Source organism: Narcine bancroftii, chromosome 14 (genome assembly GCF_036971445.1).
Source record: "Narcine bancroftii isolate sNarBan1 chromosome 14, sNarBan1.hap1, whole genome shotgun sequence".
In the NCBI taxonomy this organism is placed as follows: Eukaryota; Metazoa; Chordata; class Chondrichthyes; order Torpediniformes; family Narcinidae; genus Narcine; species Narcine bancroftii.
Window position 1 is genome coordinate 44,119,616 of NC_091482.1, and position 23,662 is coordinate 44,143,277.

General features: G+C 39.4%; 1 protein-coding gene across 5 annotated transcripts in view; it reads right to left on the reverse strand.

Moving 5' to 3' along the window:
* Positions 1-23,662, reverse strand: part of LOC138749500 (E3 ubiquitin-protein ligase NEDD4-like) — a 266,638-nt gene that overhangs the window by 47,699 nt on the left and 195,277 nt on the right. For all 5 annotated transcript variants that reach the window (XM_069910912.1, XM_069910911.1, XM_069910913.1 and 2 more), the window contains 6 exons: positions 20,148-20,250; positions 18,817-18,974; positions 8,543-8,666; positions 7,565-7,750; positions 6,721-6,783; positions 393-512 (listed from right to left, as the gene is read on the reverse strand). In XM_069910912.1, coding sequence (XP_069767013.1) covers positions 393-512; positions 6,721-6,783; positions 7,565-7,750; positions 8,543-8,666; positions 18,817-18,974; positions 20,148-20,250 — 754 coding nt within the window. The remainder of the gene's footprint in view (positions 1-392; positions 513-6,720; positions 6,784-7,564; positions 7,751-8,542; positions 8,667-18,816; positions 18,975-20,147; positions 20,251-23,662) is intronic.

Consider the following 23,662-nt stretch of genomic DNA (forward strand, 5'->3'; position numbering starts at 1 on the left):
TACTACACAATGGTCTCATTTTGTCCTTAAGTACTCAGATTATCCATGGCAGGTATATACATAACCTCCACACTATTATTCAAACCTTATAAGTTCATCATTTTAAAAACTTCATAGATTTCACTGTGGTCAAGCAAAGTATACAAAATCGTAATGTACATTTTTAGCATTTTATACAATGGGAAAAGGATGTTTTTATTTTTATCTTATTCTGTCAGAGAAAAGTACAATGCCACATCAATTTTGCATTCTATCAGAATTCTATGTGGTTCTTGTGATTAACTAAACACCTCAAAGTACAGCCAAGGTTCAAACAATTATCAATTCTATCACATCACTCGAACAATAAAAGAGTTAGATTCATGTACAATTTAATTATAAACACAACTTGCCTGCATGACAGGTTTTGTCCAACTGGTAGTTCGGTTGTTGTGGTTGACGTAATAGGTTCGTCCTTTGTCATCCTTCTTCTCTTCCCAACCTGCTGGTAACCCCGTTAAGGTTGGTAAAAGCTACCAGTTATAACAAATAAAACAATTGGTAAATGAGGACTCTACCAACAAGAGGTCATCAGTGCAGGAAGGAAGTTTTGCTAAAATTAACCATATGACCAAAACCTTGACCCTTTTATTTGAATACATCCTTAAAATCTGAAAAGAGTTTTTTTTAAATTTTTTATTTTTCACACCATAAATCACATTAGCCATGATATACACTATTTCTTTTTCACACATATACAGTGACTTTTTCTCCCCCCCACTTTCCTCCCAAACCACCCCCCCACCCCCCCCTCTCATCCATTTTAGGTATACAATCTAGGTTGCATTAAGCCAGTCAGACAATGTTGTCATTCAACAAAATTACACCATAAATTCTACTGAGTCCATTCTTTTCTTTCCTTCTCCTTCCATCAACTTAGGTACTGTTTGTCCCCGGTAGGTTTCCGCTATTGTATTTAATGTAAGGCTCCTATACTTGCTCGAATATTTCATTATTATTTCTTAACCTATCTGTTATTTTTTCTAATGGAATACATTTATTCATTTAAATTTGGTAGTTTCTTCCTTTTAATTTGGTTATGTATTCCATTAATATTTAAAGACATATAGTTCAGCGTAGCCCTTTTATATTTTGTTTATCTTCTCTTTCCGTTTTTTCATCATTACCTTTCCTCCTTTTCCATTTCTGTTTTCTTATTTTCAACTCTTTATAAGACAACATTCCTACAACATCCAACATTTTCCTTATTTGAAAAGAGTTTTCTTTAAAAAAAATTCTACAGGGTTACCTTAACATCCATGATACAATTACACAATGAAGACAAGCAGAAGAGATTGGATTATAATTACATTGGACATTGAAGATTTTGCTTCTTGAACAATTTTAGGTTTATTTTAAAGAATTTTGGGCTGCTGATCACCAATATCACCTTAAGGTTTTCCTATCACATACCTTTTTTTCAGATATAACCTATTTTTGTGATTTCCTGTCATATTTTAAGTCCACTTCTAGCAGACAAAACCACGAAATGCAACATGGCATTAAAAATGCATTTTCTGCGTTCGCACTTGGACTCCTTCCCTGCTGACAGGGACAAATATGGGGAAAGGTTTCACCAGGACATTGCGACCATAGAAAAGGTTAACAGGGCAACTAGAATCCAACAACGGCGACAATGACACAAGAGGCATCGGATGCTGAGAACAAATGAAAATCAGCTGCAAAATATTTTTAGATCAGCTGAACTAATGCAATGTGTCAGCATCATTATGCAATTAAACATTCTAAATTCAATAAAGTTAATTTAATGTTTCTTCCACATCCTATGTCATTCATCAAATCTGAAATTATCTTTGTGTTCAGATTGAAGTTGCCTATCTAAATCCCCAATTTTCTTCGGGAAGCAAACCTTTTGAAACAAAATTCTTGTCTAGTGCTGACTCGGTCCCACAGTACTGCAGCCTAAGTTTCAGATCTGGCCAATGCTCAGAGTTGGGTTGGGGTAGCTCTTCACTTCATTGCTGAGCACATGCTAATCGCTGGCAGCAAATCTGGTTAGAGTGGACATTAAAAATCACTGTCAGAATATCTCATGTACTGAATAAGTGACAAATTATTGATCTTGAGTATGATTTGGATTGACTTAGGGTCAGTAAGAGAGTCTTCATTTGTGGAGAGACGAAAATGAGGGTGGCATGCTTAGTGCGAGCGACACAGGTTTGAATCCAGCGCTGTCTGTAAGGAGTTTGTATGTTCTCCCCGTGCATGGATGGACTTCCTCTGGGTGTTCTGGTCTCCACCCATCTTTCTAAAAAAATCTTGGGTTGTGGTTAATTAGGGTATTTGGGCAGCACGAGGTTCATGGGCCAGAAGGGCCTGTTACCACGCTGAATGTCTAAAATTAAAAAAATTACATTTAAAGATGCTTGTCTAAAATTGAAACATGCCTGTTCAGCAACAATGTTATGAAATGCTGCTTCATACAATGGTAGAGGATACTGAAGTTAAAGGCAAAATTTAATCTTTTTCTGGTGCTTTCTAAAGCTATAATTTGTGGTTACAGTAAGTGTAATCCTGTACAGTTTTGGTACTGAGGTGGTCCTAAAATGTGTGCACACTTTAAACTTCTTGCAAGCCTTCATTTTCCTTTCACCTCATTAGTCCTTGGACGATCACATTCCAAACCTCTGCCCAAGTTTCCCAATTCTCTCATCAGGTTTCCGTCACAAACATCTTATGTGGCAGGTGCTACAATGGAATCATCCCTGCATATTTATCAGCCCAGCGGCACCCATTGATAATATAAACCACTTCCTTCAACTCTTCACCTACCCCTTGCTCCATTGTGACATCATACACACCACAATGTCAGATTCTACACTGAGAGCAGAGGCAGCCACTCCCAAGAATTGCCCCTTCAGCCAGCTCTCCTGTTAGTGGTGGCCATGGCCAATCGGATCCTTTTACTGCCAATCACCACATCCCCCAGGAACAGAATATTCATTGATCTCCCTCAGCAACTCAGCTATCTACAACAATTTGAAAGATTTACAATAAAGTTTTTTCCTAATCTCAGTCAGAAAGGGCTAAAACTATGCACCTAAAGGCACAGCGATTTGCAAAGGAACTGGGGGGTGGGGGGGGGAAGTAAAAATAAAAACAGGGATTAATGTATCTCACCATAAAGAACTGCTGCAAAATGTATTTTAATTTAAATAGATGTAAATATCAGTTTTATCCAAATGTATTGGAAATGAGAAATGGGAAGGGATCTGGGACAACTCTGGGGTGAGGGTGAAGGGGAGATGAAAGCAAGAGGTGTAAGGTACACAGACTGAACAATGGATGGAAATGGCAATGGCATGGGAGATGTGATTGCAGGGGTGGGAAGGGGAGTAGGAGAGGGAAATATGGGGAGGGGTTGGGGTCTGTTCTTGTACTGTGTGTTGTCTTTTCTCTTTGCCCTTCCCTTTTTAGTTTTTTTTTTGGGATTCATCGTGGAACCAGTGGGCTGGTCCAAACGGTCAAAGATAAAAAATTGAATGGATATCGGATGGGGGGTGGGGGGGTTTGATGGGGGTACTGGGGAGGCACATTCATGAGTGGAATCATTGGGTCAATGATCAACTGTAAAAAACATGTTAGTTTTAACATAAATGGAATAAATGGATGGTGAAAAGGAAAAGAGTCTTGGCACACTTAAGAAAATAGGAAGAGAATATAGCTTTCCTTCAGGAAACACATTTAATAGAATGTGAACACCAAAAACTGAAGAGAGGATGGTGGGCCAGGTAATAGTGTCCTCCATTAATTCAAAGGCAAGGGAGGTGATGATTTTGATAGGAAAAAATGTTTCGGTGAAGGTGGAAGGTGTGGTCATGGAAGGTTTGTGATTGTACTGCAAGATATATTCAGAATCTTGGGTGTACTGAACATACATGACTCAAATTGGGATGATAAGAAATTTATACATGATATTTTCTTGAAATTGGCAGAGGGAAGAGAAAAATAGCATGGTGGGGGGGGATTTTAATTTTTGTCTGGATCCAGCCTTGGATAAGTCATCGAGAAGGGAAACTAAGGTCAGGGTGGCTAAAAGTACCCAGACCTTCATGAATGAGTTGAATTTAATAGATGCATGGAGGCAGCAGCATCCAAGGGAAAGGAATTATTCCTTTTATTTGAGACAGCATGACTCCTACACCAAGATAGATTTATTTTTGGCGCCCAGCCCAAATAGAGCGTAAATAATGGAAACCGAGTACACCGCGAGACTTTTGTCAGACCATTCCCCTTTGACACTGACAACTGCAATGAATGTGTTGCCAAGGCTTCAGTACCTCTTCCAGACTTTGCCCATGGTGTTGCCTGGGAGATTCTTTCAGAATATTAATTCACGGCTAAGTAGGTTCATTTGGAATAGGAGAGTGGCCAGGTCTCCATGCAGAAATTAACCAGAAAGGCTGGGCGGACTGAAATTACCAGTCGAGGTGTATCACTTCACTCTTTGAGAGAGGAGGTATACCACCCTGGGCACAAATTGGTCTGCACAACAACAGGTGAGAAGATAGCAAGTGACTTTATTTATAAATGGGACTCTAAATTGTTATCAGGCGACAATGACATCCTCTTATTAAAACATACTCTTTATGTGTAGAACAATAATCAATGCATTGGACTTAAAGTGGGGTTGTCTTCAAAAATACCCCCAACTCAGATTGACTTAATACCATGGGCAATAGATAACAAGATACTGGACACATGGTGCCAGAAAGGGATCAGGTGTATCGAGGACTGTTATGAGCAGGGGCAGCTTGTGTCATTTGAACAGCTTAAAAATAAATGTGATTTGTCAAACAGGACATTCTTTGCTATCTTCAGTTAAGGTCTTTTTAAGGGACAAATTAGGTCCAGCGATGGTCCTATCAGCATGCAGTGGCATGGAGGCCCTGATTCAAAAGGGGACACGCGTAAATTTATTACTGCAATGTATTTCTTACACCAAGCAGAAACCCTGAAGCATAAATCTAGGCAAAGGCAAGAGTCAGACTTAGGTGTAACAATTGATGAACAGTGCTGGTCAGACCTGTGTCGTGACAGTGAGACCTCAATTATTAATACTTGATACAGGCTGGTGCAGTATAATTTTCTACACCAGTTGTACTGTACGTCGCAGAAATTGAACAAGGCTAAGCCAGAAATTTCAGATCAATGATTTAGGTGCAGCATAGAAATGGGAACCTGTGTTCACTCAACCTGGTCATGCTCCAAGGTGATTTCCTTTTGGGTAGAGCTAAAAATCAGAGGTAAAGAGTTTCCAGAGGACCCAGGGTTGTTCCTGTTGTCCCATCATGGACATAAGACTTACAATGAAGCTGTCCAAATTTCAAATTCAATTTGTGTTGATTGTTTTGGTGGTGGCCAGGAAGTGAATAGCAGTTACTTGGAAATCTGACTCTCATCTAGGCATTGCGTGTTGGAATGCGGAAATGCAGAGCTGTATTCCCTGGAGAAAATTACCTATAACTTAAGGAGGAAATAAGACACAAGTTACATAGGTGCCAAGATATAGTGCGGTTTTCTTGTGCTTTGTCGCTCTGTCTGTTCCCTCCTAACCTCTCCTTGGGGGTGGGGTGTGGAAATCCATCTTAATCAAGTTGAGACATGAAAATTCAAAGTCCTGGAGGCCGGCAGTGGGGGGGTCCCGAAAATTCCTACAATTATGGTTTTATCTTTGAGTTTGCTTTTACCTTTTCTTAAGAATTTTTAAAGTTTAACTGTTTTGTTTTACTTTTCAGTCCTTATGTCCCTAATTTGTCAGGAAGATAAAGCAATACTGAAAAATGCTACAGGAGTAAGGGTCAAAGGCTAACTTATTGCAGTTGTTTCTTTTTTAGAGTAATTGTCTAATTTTGTCTTTGGATGTATTAATTGGGACAAGGGGGAAGGGAAAATTGGACAAGTTGGTGAATCTTGTATATAATTGAACAGCTCACCCAAAATTCTCACCGCTCCAACAAGTTCTATCCATCCATCACCTTTTGTCCTTACATGTCCCAATCCAGCTAGGCCCCACCGTGGTGTTCAAAATCCCTACGTCCCCTCAACCTTTTCATCTGTGCAACCCCCTCCTGTGCTACCACTCTGAGGTCTTTGAACTTTTCAAAAACTGACCTCTTATTTCCAACAGTAACTTCTCCATTCTGGAATTCTTTCCTAATAAGAGTCAGAGATCATACAGCACAGAAAGAGCCTGTTTGGCCCACTGCATCCATTCTCCCCATCTCAACGAATCTTATTTACCTTCATTAGGCCTGTAGCTTTTGATTCCTCAGCATTTCAAGAACTTGTCTATAGGTTGCAGAAAATTTGTTGAAGTCTCTGTCTTCACCATCTCTTCAGGCAGAGCATTTCAGTTCCCAACCACCCTTTGGGTTAAACCATAACTCTGCTTCTTTTCAACCTCTGATTTTTGGCATTATTCATTAAAGTCCAGATCTGAAGAAACTTCTGATCACACACCCAATTTCATTTTGTTGCTCAATATCAGGTTTAGGGTTGAAATGCCTGAGCTGTACCGTGGGCATTCTTGTCACATTAAAGACTGATGTTTTTTCTACCCTACACATCCATGATTATTCCTGCAAATTAGGAAAACAAGATCCAGAATACCTGGATGCTAAATAACTTGTTGCTTTGTAGCTGCAGTGAATTACTTACAAATGGCAACACGGGCTGTTCTTCCAGAGTTGTCTGTGAACTCCCACGACTACTGGAATGACTCTTAAGAGAGTAAAATAAAGATGTTACAATATCTAATTAATTAGAGTTTAAAGTTTTAGCAAAAGGGTTTACATAGTACAATGGAATCTTAGAAGGATTAAAATACAAGTGAAGGAGACAGTATTACACAAGAAATTATATTTTGAACTGATTGACATATAGCCAAACTATTGAGGCATTAATTTATTGTGGCTATATCAATGCAACATTTAATGCACAAAGCCTTTAAAGTGCTTTGCACATTTAAACTAGAACTTAAGTAATTCATGTAAAAAAAATGTACAAAACGAATATCAAGATCTACTTGGTGAATGTCTACTTCAGCATTCATGTGTCGAATGGATAGGAAACATCAATTTAATTAATGCAAATAAATTCTATTAAAAAAAGATATGAAGGATTCTCAGCATGTGAATTTTTAAAAATTTCCAGAGGGCTGAAACCAAACATTTCCATGGGATTAGTAAAAACACAATGCTGGAGAACTGGAACGGGTGCCTGCCTACATTTTGCTCGTACCTTGATGAAGGACTCAAGCCCAAAACATTGGTTATGGATGTATCTTTGCTATCGTTTGGGTGTATGCCTACATTGTGCTCATACCTTGATGAAAGGCTCAAGCCTGAAACGTTGGTTATGTATTTTAATCTTTGCTACACATATTGTTTGACCAGCTGAGTTTCTCTAGCATTATGTTTTTACTTCAATCATGGTGTCTGCATACTTTCATGTTTTACTATGCTATGGGATCATATCACAAACACGTTGTAATTCCACTCACTGAACTGGAGCTGAGACGGTCAGCAGCCGTGCACCCTGATGCCTGAAATCGCCGACTGAGTTCTTCTGCAAGCTGATTTTGCAAGTCAAAACTTGAGTTCTGTCCAGTGGGCGTGTGGGGAGGTGGGGGCGACTGGGGATAGCAGCTGCCACCTAGAGTTTCCTCATTGGTGATCAATTCCCAGCCCTGCAAGAAGAATTTTATTTAAACATGGTCAAAAATGGGATTATTTTAGTGCAAATATGCAGTTGGCTTAGTTGGTAACATTGCAGATTACAAAACTTTGTTTGAGAATTAGGTTGGGCTTTATATTTGCTCCCAAAATATAGAATAGTAAAATCCCTGTTATCAGGAATTCAAGCAACCAGCAACCTCATGCAACTGGAAAAAAAAATTAAAATAAGAATAAATAAAAGTTTAAAATTGTTAAACCTTTGGTGAAGATGGGAGCAAATATTCAGCTAGTGGAGTGCCTTGGTCATGCTTTGTTCGTTGAATAAAGTTGTGTTTGAATAAAATTATGCTGCTCACTGTTGAGCTGACTCTCTTGCTTAGTAAGAGTTGCCTTGGTCAGATGCTTTATCTGTAAACTTGGGGGAGGGGATGTTGATTATCTATAATGCTATTGTTCACCTTTCGGGCACTTTCATAAAGGGGGAGGAGCTTGCAGATATAGCAATGGTTAAATGTTTTCAAAGAAAATAAAGTAAAATGCTTGAAGGTTTATATATTCATGCAAGTGAAGACTGTGCAGTGTAAGTATAGAATAGTATTTTTCTCTTTTAAAATGTTTATTCTTAATTCCAGTATATTAGGCATTGTGAGAGTAAGTCTCAAGCAACTGGAAAACTCACTTATCCAGCACAAACCAATCCTCGTAGGTGACAGATACCAGGGGTTTTACTGTATATCTTTGAAAGTTTGTTACAGATAGATGACAGATTTGAACTTTTTGAAAATTTAAAGCACATAACTTACATCTGGAGAATCTCTGTTTCCAGCAGTTTCTGTTTCCTCAGAAATCTGCCTGCGTGTACTATACATTCGCTGTGCCTCCAGCTGAATGTTATTTCGACAATGATTCATGTCAGATGCACAATCCCTGTTGAGGAAGAATGATTAATTTTGTGAAGCCTACATTGTGATTATATTCACTTCCAATATTCAGTATCCATTTAATTCCAAACATTTCAGAAATATATCTTTCAATCTTTTGCTTGTAAAAGCTGAAATATCACTTTTTAATCACATGCTGAAGTTTTTCAATTTTTAGAAATAGTCTCAATGTCAGACCCGTTTGCATTTAATTTTTTTTCTGACAGTGTCATTAAGTGTCAATTTTTTTAAAGCACACCATTATGCTTGTCTGCTGGCCAGAAATGCATATGTCTTGTGCACATTTTATCTTATCATGTTCTCTCATCCTTTCAAAGTCTAAGCTACACTTCCAACCAGCCCGCAGAAAAAACTTAAGACACAAAACAAACACAAAACACACAAGACTCACAAAACTTCGATCTCAACCGAAGCAAATATCATAAAAAAAATTCAGTTTGTTTGGTAAACTGAAGCCATAAGATCTTTGAGAGAGAGCACAAAATTCAAAGTTGTCTTCTTGTGTTGCTTGCAGAGAGAGGAACCACTGGCTTGGTCCAGATCCTTCTGGCTGCCTTCAGAATGTTCATCCCTTTTGAAATCCCAACATTCTAAACTGTCCTCCAGACCATGACTCATGTTTTGGGCCTCCTTCCACTCCACAGCACCCCAGTGGTGGTTTATCATTCAAGTCCAGAATTTTTTACAACATTTTCTGCACATGCTCAGTCTGTCTCCCACTCTCTCAGCAGTCCACCTTCACCTTGGCTCTCTAAGGCAAACTGTCACTTTTTAACATAAAACCACACAACACAGAACTCTGCAACACCTCCCCTGCTAAAAAAAAATTGGTCCACAAGAACACATTTTTAACAATTAATGGAAGTATTACATAAATAAAATAAACACTCAATTTTTTTTACATTAAGTATGTGATGAGATGCATATCTACCCAGATTAACATCTTGACAAACAATCTGCTATTACATTATCCGTCCCCTTTATATGTGTAATAATTAAATCACTCTTGTAATAATAAGCTCTAATTCAATATCCATCTGTTCTTATATTTCTTTTTAGACAGAAAAACTAATGGATTATGATCAGTATATATTATTAACGGTTTTTGAGCAGTACAAATATACACATCAAAATGTTGCAATGCTAAACCAAGCGCTAATAACTCGTTCTCAATGGTTGAATGTTGATGGTCGTTAAACTTTTTTGAGAAGTACGATTCATCACCATCCTTCTTCTGTAACAGTACTGCACCAAGCGCTTTGTCATTGGCGTCCACGGCTAAAGAGAATGGCTTTTAAAAGTTAGAGGACACGTACAGGCTGATGGCATAAAATGGCCTTTAACTTCAGAAAAGCTTCCTGGCATGCATCTGACCAGATAAATTTTTCTTTCATTCCAAGTAGTTTTGTTAATAGGAGTGCAATTTCTGCAAAGTTTTTACAAAATCTACGATAGTAGCCAATCAGACCTAGAAATCTCCAAAGAGCTTTCTTATTACCAGGGATAGGGAACACAGTGATAGCCAAAACCTTTGCTCCAACCGGTGCCACCTGTCCCTGTCCTACCACATAACCCTGAATTACTGCATTAATCATTCTCTGAAATGTGCCAGGTGCATTTTTCATCCCGAAAGGCATACAATCCCAAAGGTGTAGTAACAAATGCAGAAATCTCCCTGCCTTTCTCTGTCAAAGGAACACACCAGTATCCTTTTAAGAGATCAATCTTTGTAAGAAACTTAGCCTTTCCCACCTTATCTATACAATCATCTATTCTGGGAATAGGGAACGCATCAGTCTTTGTCAGCATGTTTACCTTTCGATAATCTGTACAAAACCTAATTGAGCCATCTGGCTTAGGCACCAGAACACAGGGTGAACTCCAATTTGAACTTGATTTTCAGATGATGTCATATTTGAGCATGCAATCCACCTCCTGATCCAACAATCTGCTCTTTTCTTGATTAACTCAGTAAGGATGCTGCTTAATAGGCTTACCATCACCGACCTCCATATCATGACAAGCCATAGTAGTTCATCTTGGAACATCTGTGAATATATCCTTACATTTCATAAGTAATGTCTTAATTTTTTCCCTTTCTGATTTAGTCAAATGCATTAACTTGGTTTCTAAGTTTTGCAAAACTATAGAATTTTCCAGCCTGGGGCTTATCGCTTTCTGTGCTCCCTGAAACTTATCTCCTCCTTACTTTCCTCTATAACTAGCACCTTGGTTAGAATCCTAGTCTCCTCCTCAGTCATTTTCTCCTCCTCAGTCATTTTCTCAAAGTAAGGTTTAAACATGTTCACGTGACAGACCTGTGTCTCTCTTCGACGATCAGGCGTCTCAATGACATAGGTGACCTGGTTAATTTTTTATTTCACCTTATATGGTCCTGAAAACTGAGCTCTGAAAAGGTTTGACTGCATTGGAAACAAAACCAATACTTTGTCGCCAGGTTTAATGTCCCTAATTTTTGCTTTTTGATTATTCTGAATTTTCATTTATCCCTGAGCAGTTTTTAAATTTTTCCTTGCCATCTCGCAAGTCTGATGTAATCTGTTTTTAAATTTGAAAACATAATCCAACAGATTTGATTGTATATCATTATGTAACCACTATTCCTTCAACAATAGTAATGGAACCCTGACTTCATGACCAAACACCAACTCAAATGGACTAAAGCCAAGAGACTTCTGAGTTGCCTCTCTAACAACAAATAACAAATGGATTCCTTCATCCCAATCCTTATTATTTTCCACACAATAAACCCTCATCATATTTTTCACAGTTAAATGGAACCTTTCCAAGGCCCCTTGACTTTCAGGATGATAGGCAGACGACACAATTTGATGGGCTCCCACTTCATACACCACCTGTTGAAATATTCCAGACACAAAATTACTCCCTTGGTCCGAATGAATTTCCCTTGGTAGGCCAAACAGTGTGAACAATTTTAGCATAGCCTTCACAATTGTCTTTGCTTTAATGTTTCTCAGGGGAATAGCCTCTGGAAACCTTGAAGCTGTGCACATGAGTGTTAACAAATATTCATTTCCCGCTTTGGTCTTTGGCAATGGACCAACACAATCCACTATCACTTTTGAGAAGGGCTTCCCGAAAGCAGGGATGGGTTGTAAAGGCGCCACTGGTGTCCTTGATTAGGCTTGCCCACCGGTTGACAAGTGTGAGAGGTTCTACAAAAGTTCACAACATCCTCTCTTAATTTAGGCCAATAAAATTGTTTTCTTATCTTTTCTACCATTGTCTTCTCTCCAAGATGAACTCCTAAAGGTGTACTATGAGCCAACTTTAATATTTCATTCCTGTAAGTTTTGGGAATTACAACTTGCCTTACTACCACCCAGTTTTCACTTGCAGGTATCACTTGTGGTCTCCACTTTCTCATCAATATTCCATCCTGAACAAAGTATCCTACTGGCACAGTTTCAATTTCCTGGTTAGACAGAATTTTATCTCTTATCCCAGCAAGATCAGGATCATGCTTTTGTCTAGCTATTAATTCTTCTCTTGACAACAGCAAAGCTGGATCTTTAGGTTTGTTCTCAATTAAATGGAACCTTTCCAAAGCCCCTTGACTTTCAGGATGATAGGCAGATGACACAATTTGATGGGTTTCCAATTCATACACCACTACAGGATCATCACAGACATTCTCTACCTCTACCTTTTTTCTAGACATGGCTCTAGTAATGGCACACACAGGGTAGATTTCCAAATCCTTTTCAGACTCATAAACCAATGACTTACTTGTGAGTTTCACTGCAGGTCTGACTTTACCCTCTGCTAAATCATTCCCTAACAAAAGAGAAACTCCATCCACCGGCAGACCTGATCTTATCCCTATCGTAACCGGGCCATTAACTAAGTCTGATTTCATCACTATTCTATGCAAAGGTATAGGCTATGCTTCACCACAAATGCCTTTAATTAAATTCACATCTCCAGGATCAGTCTCCACACCAAAATTCAAAATGTTGCTTAATACAAGTGATTCGGCTGCTCCAGTATCCCATAGGATTTCAACTGGCATTTGATTCGATCCTCCTTTAACCAAAATGAAACCTTCAGTCATGAATGGTTTAAAAATATCCCTAACTTTCTCACTCTGAACACAGGCAGTTGGTACCACCCCTTTCTCTTTCTTCCTTTTCAGTACAGGACAATTTGCTATTATGTGCCCTGGCTTCTTACAATAATGGCAAATAACACTTGAAAATTTTTCCTTCATCCATTTCTCTTCCTCTATTCTTTTAACCTCACTTCTAGATTTTCTTTCTACTCTTCTTGAATTATCAGCAGTATTCCTTTGAAAGATTTTCCCTGGTGTGCACTTAGGCTTGTGGGTTAAAGCATATTCCTCTACGAATTTATCCAATTCTCGCCAAGTTTTTATATTTTTCTTTGCCAAGTACACTTGAATATCGTCAGGAACACAATTTTTGATCTCTTCAGTCAGAATGATTCCCTCAATAAATCAAAGTCATTTTCTACTTTCATTGTGGCACACCACTGATCAAAACACACAACCTTCCTATAAGCAAAATCCAGGTAAGATTGGGTTGCTGCTTTTTTTAAACTCCTGAACTTTTGTCCATAACCCTCTGGGACTAGTTCATAAGATCAGAGTATTGCCTGCTTTACAAATTCATAATCACCCGCTTGTTGCACAGTGAGACACAAATACACCTGTTGGGCTTTCCCTTTAAGAGCACTTGGTAGCAGGAGTGACCACTGGTCTGGTGGCCATTTTAAATTTACAGCTACTTTGTCAAAATGCTGAAAATACTGATCTATTTCAGCTTCCTCAAATGGAGGAACTAACCTCACTTCTCTACTGACCAGAAACCTTTCCTCCTGACCAGCACGTGGGTTTTGGGCTTCTCCCTCTCCTTGGGTTAGGGTCGGCCTCAATTTAGCTAGTTCTCGCTCATGTTTCCGTTCTTTCTCTCTCTGCTCCCTTGCGGCTGCCCTTTCCTTCATTTCTGCCTGCCTTATGCTTCCTATTCGGCTTTCCTTACTGCCTCTCTTTTTTCCTCTAACTCTAGTTTTCTCAAAGCCATCTTTACTTCCTCTGAAGTTTTCTCCTTTGGAGACTATTCTAATGCAGCTTTTTCAAATACCCACTTTCCTACATAGTGCTTAACAATCTTTCGGGCAATTTCCTTTTTTTCATCCCAGTTCTTACTGTAAAAAGTTTTAACTTGGCAACTATAACCATCAGTTCTGACTTTTTAGCCATTTTTAAATGAACCACTGAAGGGTTCGCTATGAACTGGTCAATATTCATAGTTGCTGGTTTTTCTGCTGGTGATTTATACACTCACCGTTTATTTTTAATTTCAAGCTGGAGGTTGAGTCAAACTCAGACGACTGATAACTAAGCACAAGTCAATCGCCCCTAAAGCTTCCAAATTGGTTTGATCCCGGACGATGCCCAAATTATGTAACAAGATCAAACCAGCAACCACAAAGAAAGCATATCACACGGGGGTAAAGATGGATAATGACTTTATTAACAAAAAATTCACGTTTAAACTTTAATTCAAAATCCCCCCTTTTATAACAATGCCCACTGGTTACTATGCAAATCTCTATAACAATGTAAAACTAATAAATTCCCCATCCTAAATATAACATAGTTAATCAAAGTCTAAGCTACACTTCCAACCAGCCCACAGAAAAAATTAGACACAAAACAAACACAAAACACACAAGACTCACAAAACTTCGATCAAAGCAAAGATCATAAACAAAATTCAAAGAGAGAGAGAGAGAGTGAGAGAGCACAAAATTTGAAGTTGTCTTCTTGTGTTGCTTGCAGAGAGAGGAACCACTGGCTTGGTCCGGATCCTTCTGGCTGCCTTCGGAATGTTCATCCCTTTTGAAATCCCAACATTCTAAACTGTCCTCCAGACCATGACTCATGTTTTGGGCCTCCTTCCACTCCACAGCACCCCAGTGGTGGTTTATCATCCAAGTCCAGAATTTTTTAGATCATTTTCTGCACATGCTCAGTCTGTCTCCCACTCTCTCAGCAGTCCACCTTCAACTTGGCTCTCTAAGACAAACTATCACTTTTTAACATAAAACCACACAACACATAGGTCAATACACAATACAGAACTCTGTAACACTTGTGATTCCAAACTTCAGACATGTACATTTGCTCAATGAACAGCAAATCACATCATAACTCATTGATGAATGTAGAGCAATGGATGCGGTGTATATGGATTTCAATAAGGCACTGATAAGGTTTCTCAGGAAAGGCTCATTCATAAAGTAAGGATGCATGGAATCCAAGGAGGTCTTGCTTTGTGGATATAGAATTGTCTTGTCCAGAAAATACAGATGGTGGTTGTAGATAGTTTGTATTCTGAATTGAGGTCAGTGACCAGTTGGTAACCCATCCCTATTGTCATTTTTATAAATGATCTGGATGCAGAAATGGAAGAGTGGGTTAGCAAGTTTGCAGATGACAGAGGGGTTGTCTGAAGGGTTGCCAGAGATTACAAAGGGACAGTGATAGGATTTAGAGAAGAAGCAAAAAGAGTTTAACCAAGAAAAGTGCGAGATGGTTCATTTTGGGACTTCAAATTTGAAGACAAATACCTTGGATGTGTGGATTCAGAATTGGCAGAAGGTTACAATTAGAATAAGTTCTGCCTGGAGGTATTCCCCAAGGATCTGTGTGGGACCCCTGCTCTTTGTGATTTTATAAACGACCTCGACAAAGAAGGGGAAGGATTGGTCATTAAGTTTGTAAATGACATGAAGGTTGGAGGGGTTGTGGACAGTGTTGAAAGTTGTCATAGGTTACGACAGGATATAGATAGGATGCAGAGTTGGGTGGAGAAGTGGCAGATGGCATTCAATCCAGGTAAGTGTAAAGTGATGCATTTTGGAAGGTCAAACCTGAAGATAGAGTAAATGGTTAATGGCTAGATTCTTAACAGTGTGGAAAAACAGAGAGCCGCTGTGGTCCACATCCATGGGTCTCTCAAGGTTGCCATGCAGGTTGAAAGAAAGAGTATGCTGGGCTTCATTAGTTGTGTGATTGATTTCAACAGCCATAAGGTAATGGAATAATCTGTTCTGTTCTGGTCGCCTCATTTCAGAAAGGATGTGAAAGCTTTGGAGAGGGTGCAGAAGAGATTTACCATGATGTTGCCTGGATTGGAGAACTTGTGTTATAAAGCAAAATTAACAGTGGAGCGAAAAATTAGAGGTGACATAATAGAGGTCTACATGATTATGAGAGGCATAGACAGGCAATCCATTTAAGGTAAGGGGGAATAAAGGGAGATGACAGGGCTTTTTTTTTTACACAGAGTAGTGGGTTCTTAGAATGCATTGCCAAAGGTGGTGGTGAAGGCTAGGGCAAAAGGGTCATTCAAAAGGCTCTTAGATAGGCACATGGAGGCAAGAAAAAGAGGGTTATGGATGTGAGGTCGGGTAGGTTTAGAGTGTTGAGCAAGTGTATATATGTAGATCGGTACAACAAGGTGGGCAGAAGGGACTGCACTGTGCTGTAATATTTTATGTTCTAATACCATGTTAATGGGAGGCCTCTAAATAGTGTGAACAAACTGAGAGATATTGAGACATTCAAAGCTGCTGCACAGGTTGATAGTCTTGTAAAGAAGTTGTACGGTGTATTGGTCTTCATTAAGTGGGATCGAGTTCAAGAGCCATGAGGTAACGTTGCAGCTACATAAGACCTTAGTTGGACCCCACTGTGTTCATTTCTGGTCACCTCACTACAAGAAGGATGTGGATGCTGTAGAGAGGGTACAGAGAATATTTACAAGGACGCTGCCTGGATTGGAGACCATGCCTTATGAGGATAGGTTGAGTAAACTTGGTCTGTTCTCAGAAGATGAGGGGTGACCTGATAGAATGTACAGGATGATGGGAAACATTGATCGTGTGGATGGCCAGAGGGCTTTTCCCAAGCCTGACAAGGCTAACATGAAGCATAGATTTAAGGTGCTTGGAAGTGAGTATGGGGTGATGTTAAAGGTATGTTTTCACGCATAGAGTGGTGGGTACATGGAATGTGCTGACAGCAATGGTGGGGGAGGCTGGTACAATAGGAACTTTTAAGACATTATTAGATAGGTACATAGGAGGATGATGCAGGAGGTAAATTTTTGGTAGAGTAGGTTATGTTGGCACAACACTGTGGGCCAAAGAGCCTGAACTATGCTGTAGATTTCAATGTTCTTTATTCACAACTATGACATCTACCTCTTATCCTCAGCATCTGATCTCCAAATACAATCTGAAAATGTTCTCCCTAGTGCTGACTTTCAGGTAAAAAATGTCCCCCTCTGACTCCTAGGTTTGGATTAAGTTTTTCTTTAAAGGAGCAAGATACCCAAGGTTTAACAAATGGTTTCCACATCCACACTTCCAAGCAGGATCATGATCACTGCTATTCTGCACCATTCATGAGCATGTGTGAACTATGGTTGGAAATCTGCAAGCATCAAGACTTTGTTTCTTTGGTAGTAAGAAGGGCCCTCCCTAATGGGTGCTTCATATGTATCCAAAGTCTCATCATTGCTGCACATTAACTTTGATGTGGCTGTGGTGGGGATGAGACTGTCACTAAGGGGTGCAGTGGTCTTCAAGTTTTTATCCCTTTCAATTGCATAACACAGGCTTCTCTGCCCTGCTGACTGATCCCAGCACACAAGAGACAAAGATAAACTGCTCTTGAAAGATCATCGACTTGGAGAAAATTCACTCTGATCAGGTGAAACTTTAAAAAAAAAATTTAAACATACAGTACGGTAACAGGCCCTTCTGGTCCATGAGCCTGTGCCGCCCACATACACCAATTAATCTACAACCACTTTAAGATTTTTGGGGGAGGGGGTGGAAGGACATCAGAGCAGCCGAAGGAAATCCACACAGACAACGCTGGATTTGAACCTAGGTCGCTGGTGCTGTAATAGCATTGAGCTAACCGCCAGGCTAACCCTACTGTCCAAACAGACTAGCGTATCAAGGGGCAGGATTATTCCCCAAAGGAGACACTAATGTTTAGTGCAAGTCACAAACCCACAATTTGTATTACTGCACATTGAGTGGTTGGAACTATCAACTCCCTCAGACTTACAAAGGGAAGATTGATGTCAAGCTGCTGTGATATCTTGTAATCAGATGGAACACATCTTGAAAAGCTTGAGGTCATATATAACATAAAATTTTACAAATATGTAAAGTATAACTTGGGAGGGACAAAAAAAAAAGACAGAGTGACTTGGGCTGAGATATTAATCTATCCCTCCCAAAAAAGGAGACCAGCATTATATACTCCAAGGAAAACAGGCCTAGTTTCCCCAGTCTCTCACAATAACTCAAATTCCATAATCCTAGTAACAACCTCATAAACTTCCATTCTCTCCTTCCTAACTGTATAATATCCTTCCCATAGCTAGGAGAATAAAACTGCATAGAATATTCCAAGTGTGGCCTCACCAATGTCTTGTGTAACTTCAACATGGTGTCCCAACACTCGTATTCAATGCCCCAACCGATAAAGACAAACATCTCAAATGCCAAATGCTCTCTTCACTCCTCTGCCTACCTTACTGCCATCTTTCATTTAGATATAAAGCACGGTTACAGGCTCTTCAGGCCCACAAGCATGTGCAGCTGCAATACTCTAATTCACCTACCACCTCTGAATGCTTTGAAGGCTGAGAGGTAACTGGAAACCCATGTAGACACAGCAAGAACATGCAAACTTTTTACAGATAGTGCTGGATTCGAAACCGGGTCACTGGCACTTACCCCTAAATATTGAGGTATATCCCTCTGCTCCATATCACTTTCACTCTTTTCATCTTGCACCTTTCTTATCACACTCATCACTCTCTTAAATGCCTCCAATTTGCCAACTGCACTCTTACCCTCTCATATTTGCAATCAGTCAACTTTTGCCTCACCTTGTTGAAATGGGCCTTGCCCCTATTTAGGATTCTAACTCGAGGACCAGAGTTATCCCTTTCCATAACTGATAGAATTGGGGACACTGGTCCTCAGTTCCATCCTTTACAGTTATCTCATTTAAAACATGCAATAAAATATTTGAGACTTACTGAGAACTTGGTCGAATCCATTGTGTTGTTCTAGTTTCATGATTGACATAGTAAGTTCTCCCCAGATTATCTTGCTTTTCTTCCCAGCCACTAGGCAATGCAGGAGGTGGTGGACTATGGACACTTATATCCTGTTGGTCCAGAATTTCCCAGCCAGGCTAAAAGAGCAGCAATATTGAAGAGAAAGAAAGAATTTCAGAGATCAGATTGTTTCTTTTTCAAAATCCTGTGTACATGTACTAATTCATTACAAGTTTTAGAAACTTGAAAATGCAGATATTTTTGGATAAATTATATATGTTTTAGAATATTAATAAAAATGAGTCTTTTCTGAGGATTTATAAATAGTGAACACTATTTGTTAGGTCCTAAAAGCTGGACAAAAGACCAAATTGTCTTCTCATATGAAACCAAAATACACCAAGTCCCATCTTTCTAATACCATCAGTGTTTTGTGTAGATTCATTGATCATTTGGTGGTATGTGAAAGAGTGGCAAGATTATGTCCTCCCTGCAGTTGCAGTAAGGGCCTTGAAGTAGCTTGTGTGATTTCAGTGTAACACAAAGAGAATAGTCACACAACTTGAAGCCTCTACCAACCATGAGGTCTGCACTAACCAACAAGAATCCATTTACCATATATTCCTATCAAGCTTTTCCTGATAAACCATACCATATATTTTGGCGTATCAGTCGATCCCCATTTTTCAGCCTAATTTTAAGGACTTTATGGTATATCTGGCATATAAGTCGACCCCCATTTTTCAGCTGTCCGGGTCTCCCAGGGTCAACCCAAAATTTTTTAAAACACCCAATTGCAAGTAACAAAGCTGTAAATTAAGTAAGTTAAAATAAAACCTCGGCCTACCAGACAGCAGCAGCAACGGCCCACGGAGCTGGAGCACCGACAATGGGCTCCCATGGGGAAGGAGGAATCTTGGCCTACCAGGCAGGGACGACGACGGTGACCTCAGGGTCCCAGGTAAGAGCAGTTATGGCGGCTCCCAGCGGTGGGGAGATGTCAGGGAGCGGCAGTGCCGGCGGTGGGCAGGTGCTTCCAGCATTGATTTATATGGCGAATTGACATCAATCTGTTTTTTTTTTCAGTGAATTTATCTCAAAAGTATATCTGGCATATGTCAACCCCCTCCCTCCCGAGGATTTTTTTAGGGTTTCACGACTCAACGTATGCTGAAATATATGGTAAGCACTCATTTACAAGTGTATCTATTTCCAAATGTATGTTTTATCAAAATTCTTTGCCAAAAATGAATCTGTAACAACCAAAACATTCAACTCTTAACAGCAAATAGACAATTTATTGCACTTACCTCTAGTTCATCAGTTTGCTCTGTAACATCATCTTCAGAGGCATTACTTTTAGGTAAATAGGTCATCTTTAATCGAAGATGACCTTTAACCCTGGATTTATGACTGGGGAAAATCACAAGTGATGATTAAAAGCAAAGCTAGATTTTTATTTTCCCCTCCCTTTTTCTATTAATTTATTTTGTGTATCAGTATATGTGAAAGCATATTTTACTGCCTTGCATTACAATACTGATTAGTTTTTCCTTGATAATTGCAGAAACTACTGTTGGCAGCCACTACAAAAGTGGTGTAAAAATCAGCAGAAGGAAGAAAAAGAAAAATTTAGAAGTCAAATATCAATTGAAATCAACGTGACTGTTGCAAAGGGCTCCTCCCACCCCCGAACCCAGTGGGTGAAAGATATTATTTTATAGTTTATCCCTTCTCCAATATCCAGCCTGTGTTAAATCACCTTGTCACACAGGTGGCAATGTGTACAAGCTGGCATTAGGTCATCAGCGATATAAGAGTCCTCCTTCCCATTTTTTATTTTTATTCATCAACTTCTACAGATGTGCATTATAAAACTTTACCAACTTAATACAAGCTCAAGCTCAACAATGATTTCACTCACATGGACCTAGGAGCAGATGATTTAAATTCACAAACTTGCCCCATTGAATGTAATTGTTAACATAAGAACATTAGAAGTAGGAATAGAAGTTGGCCATCTGTCACTTCGAACCCGTTCTGCCATTTAATAAGATCATGGCTGATCTGCCCATGGACTCAGTTCCACTCATCTGCCCTTTTCCCAGAACCTTGACTTCCCTGATTATGCAAATTATCCATGTATATCTTAAGTATATTTAATTAGGCAGCCTATCCTGTTTCCTTGGGTAGAGAATTACACAGATTCACTACTCTCTGGAGTAGATCAGAAAATGTGCAGATGATAATTCTAAAAAAAAAGAAAGTAAGTGCTCCAAGAAAAAAAGAAAATTATAAATGGAAAAATGGCACAAATGTGACTAACAGGAGAGGTTAAGGCTAAAATAAAAGCAAAAGGGAGGGCATACAAGAAAGCAAAAATTAGTGGAAAAACAGAGGACTGGGAAAGAAACGATGAAAGCAAGTTGGCAAATGACATACAAGAGTTTTAAAACAATATATAAAGAGTAAAACAGAGACACGGGTAGATATGGGACCGATTGCAAATTATGCAAAAAAATTATAATGGGTAACAAAGAGGTGGCAGAGGAACTAAATGAGTATTTTGTATCAGTCTTCACTGAGGAAGACAATAACAATATTCCTGATAGTCAGCGATCTCAAGGAATAGAATTAGGTGCAGTCAGGATTACTAGAGAAATAGTGCTTAGTAAGATGAATGAACTAAAGATAGTTAAGTGTCCCGGGCCAGATGAACCCACGGGTTCTGAAGAGGTGGATTTGGAGACTGATTTTCCAGAAATCAATAGACTTTAGCATGGTTCTGGAGGATTGGAAGGTCACAAATGTAGTTCCACTGTTTAACAAAGGAGGGAGGGAGGTAAAGGAAATTATAGTCCTATTAGTCTGACGTTGGTAGTTGGAAAGTTATTGGAATTGATCCTCAATGACAAGGTTATGAAATACCTCAAGGTGCATGGCATAATAGGTCGAAACCAGGATGGTTTCATGAAGGGAAGATTCTGCCTGACCAACCTACTGGAATTTTTTAAGGTAATCTCAAGTAGGATGGACAAGGGAGCGGCTGTGGATGTTGTGTATTTGGATTTTCAAAAGGCCTTCGATGAGGTGCTGCATAAGAGGCTGCCTAATAAGATGAGACCCATGGAATTACAGGAAAGATATTAGATTGGGTGGAGTATTGGCTAATAGGCAGGAAGCAAAGGGTGGGAATGAAGGGATCCTGTTCTGGTTGGTTGCCGGTTATTAGTGGTGTTCTGCAGGGGTCGGTGTTGGGGCCACTTCTTTTTATGATCAATATTGATGATTTAGATTATGGATTGAATGGTTTTGTGGCTAAATTTGCAGATGACACCAAGATAGTGGAGTAAGAAGTGTTGAAGAAATCAAAAGGTCGCAGAGAAACTTGGACAGCTTAGGAGAGTGGGTGAAGAAATAGCAGATGAGATAATACAATGTTGAGAAATGTACAGTTGTACATTTTGGAAGAGGAAATAAACAGGAATATTATTAGTTGGATGGGGAGAAAATTCAATATTCAGAAGTGCAAAGGGACTTGGGGTCCTTGTGCAGAATAACCTAAAGGTTAACCAGCAGGTTGGATCGGCAGTAAAGAAAGTGAACGCAATGTTGGTGTTCATTTCAAGAGGAATAGTGTATAAGAGTAAAGGGGTGTTGATGAGGCTCTATGGGCACTGGTGAGAACTCATTTGGAGAACTGTGCACAGTTTTGGGCTCCTTATCTTAGAAGGGATGTAATAATGTTGGAGAGAGTACAGAAGATTTATCAGGATGATTCCTGGAATACAAGGGCTAACATATGAGGAACGTTTTGCAGCTCTTGGATTGTGTTCATTGAAGTATAGAAGAATGAGAGGGGCTCTCTTAGAACATTTTGAATGCTGAAAGGACTGGACAGAATAAATGATTCTTTTGATGGGTGAATCCAGGACAAGAGGGCACGGTCTTAGAATGAGAAGGTACCCATTTAAAACAGAGATGAGGAGAAATTTCTTTGCCTCATACAGCTGTTGAGGTCCAATCATTGGGGGAGTTTAAGGGGGAGATTGATAGGTATCAATCTGGGGAAAAGGCCAGGATTTGGAACTAGATGTGAGAACAGTTTAGTTCAAGGTGGATTTGTGGAGCAGACACAATGGGCTGAGTGGCCTACTTTTGTTCCTTTATCTTGTGATACTAAGATTGGGGGTGTAGTGAGAAAGGCTTTCAAAATTTTCAGCAAGAATTTAATGCAGACAAGTTTGCAGTGTTGCATTTTTGGAGGCCAAAGCAGGGTAGGACTTGCATAGTAAATGGAAGGGGACTGAGGAGGAATCTGGGCATACAGACTCCCTGAAAGTGGTGCCACAGGTAGATAAGGTTGTAACAAAAGCATTTGGCATATTCACCTTCATAAATCAAGGCGTACAGGAGTTGGGATGTTATGTTGAAGTTGTATAAGACATTGATGAGGCCAAATTTGAGTATTGTGTGCAGTTTTGGCCACTGAACAACAGGAAAGATATCAATAAGATAGAAACAGTGCAAATAAAATTTAAAAGATATTGGTGGGACTTCAGGAGCTGAGTTATAGGGAAATGTTTAACAGGTTAGGACTTTAATCACTGGAGAATCTGACAATAAGAGGTGATTTGATAGAAGTATACAAAATTATGAGGGATATAGATAGGGTAAATGCAATCAGGCTTTTTCTACTGAGGTTAGGTTAGACAAGAACAAGAGGACATGGACCATGAGGCCAGACAGTCATGTCAGTGTGGGAATGTGTGGAATTAAAAAGGAAGGCCACTGGGATGACTTTGCTGTTGCAGCAGACAATACA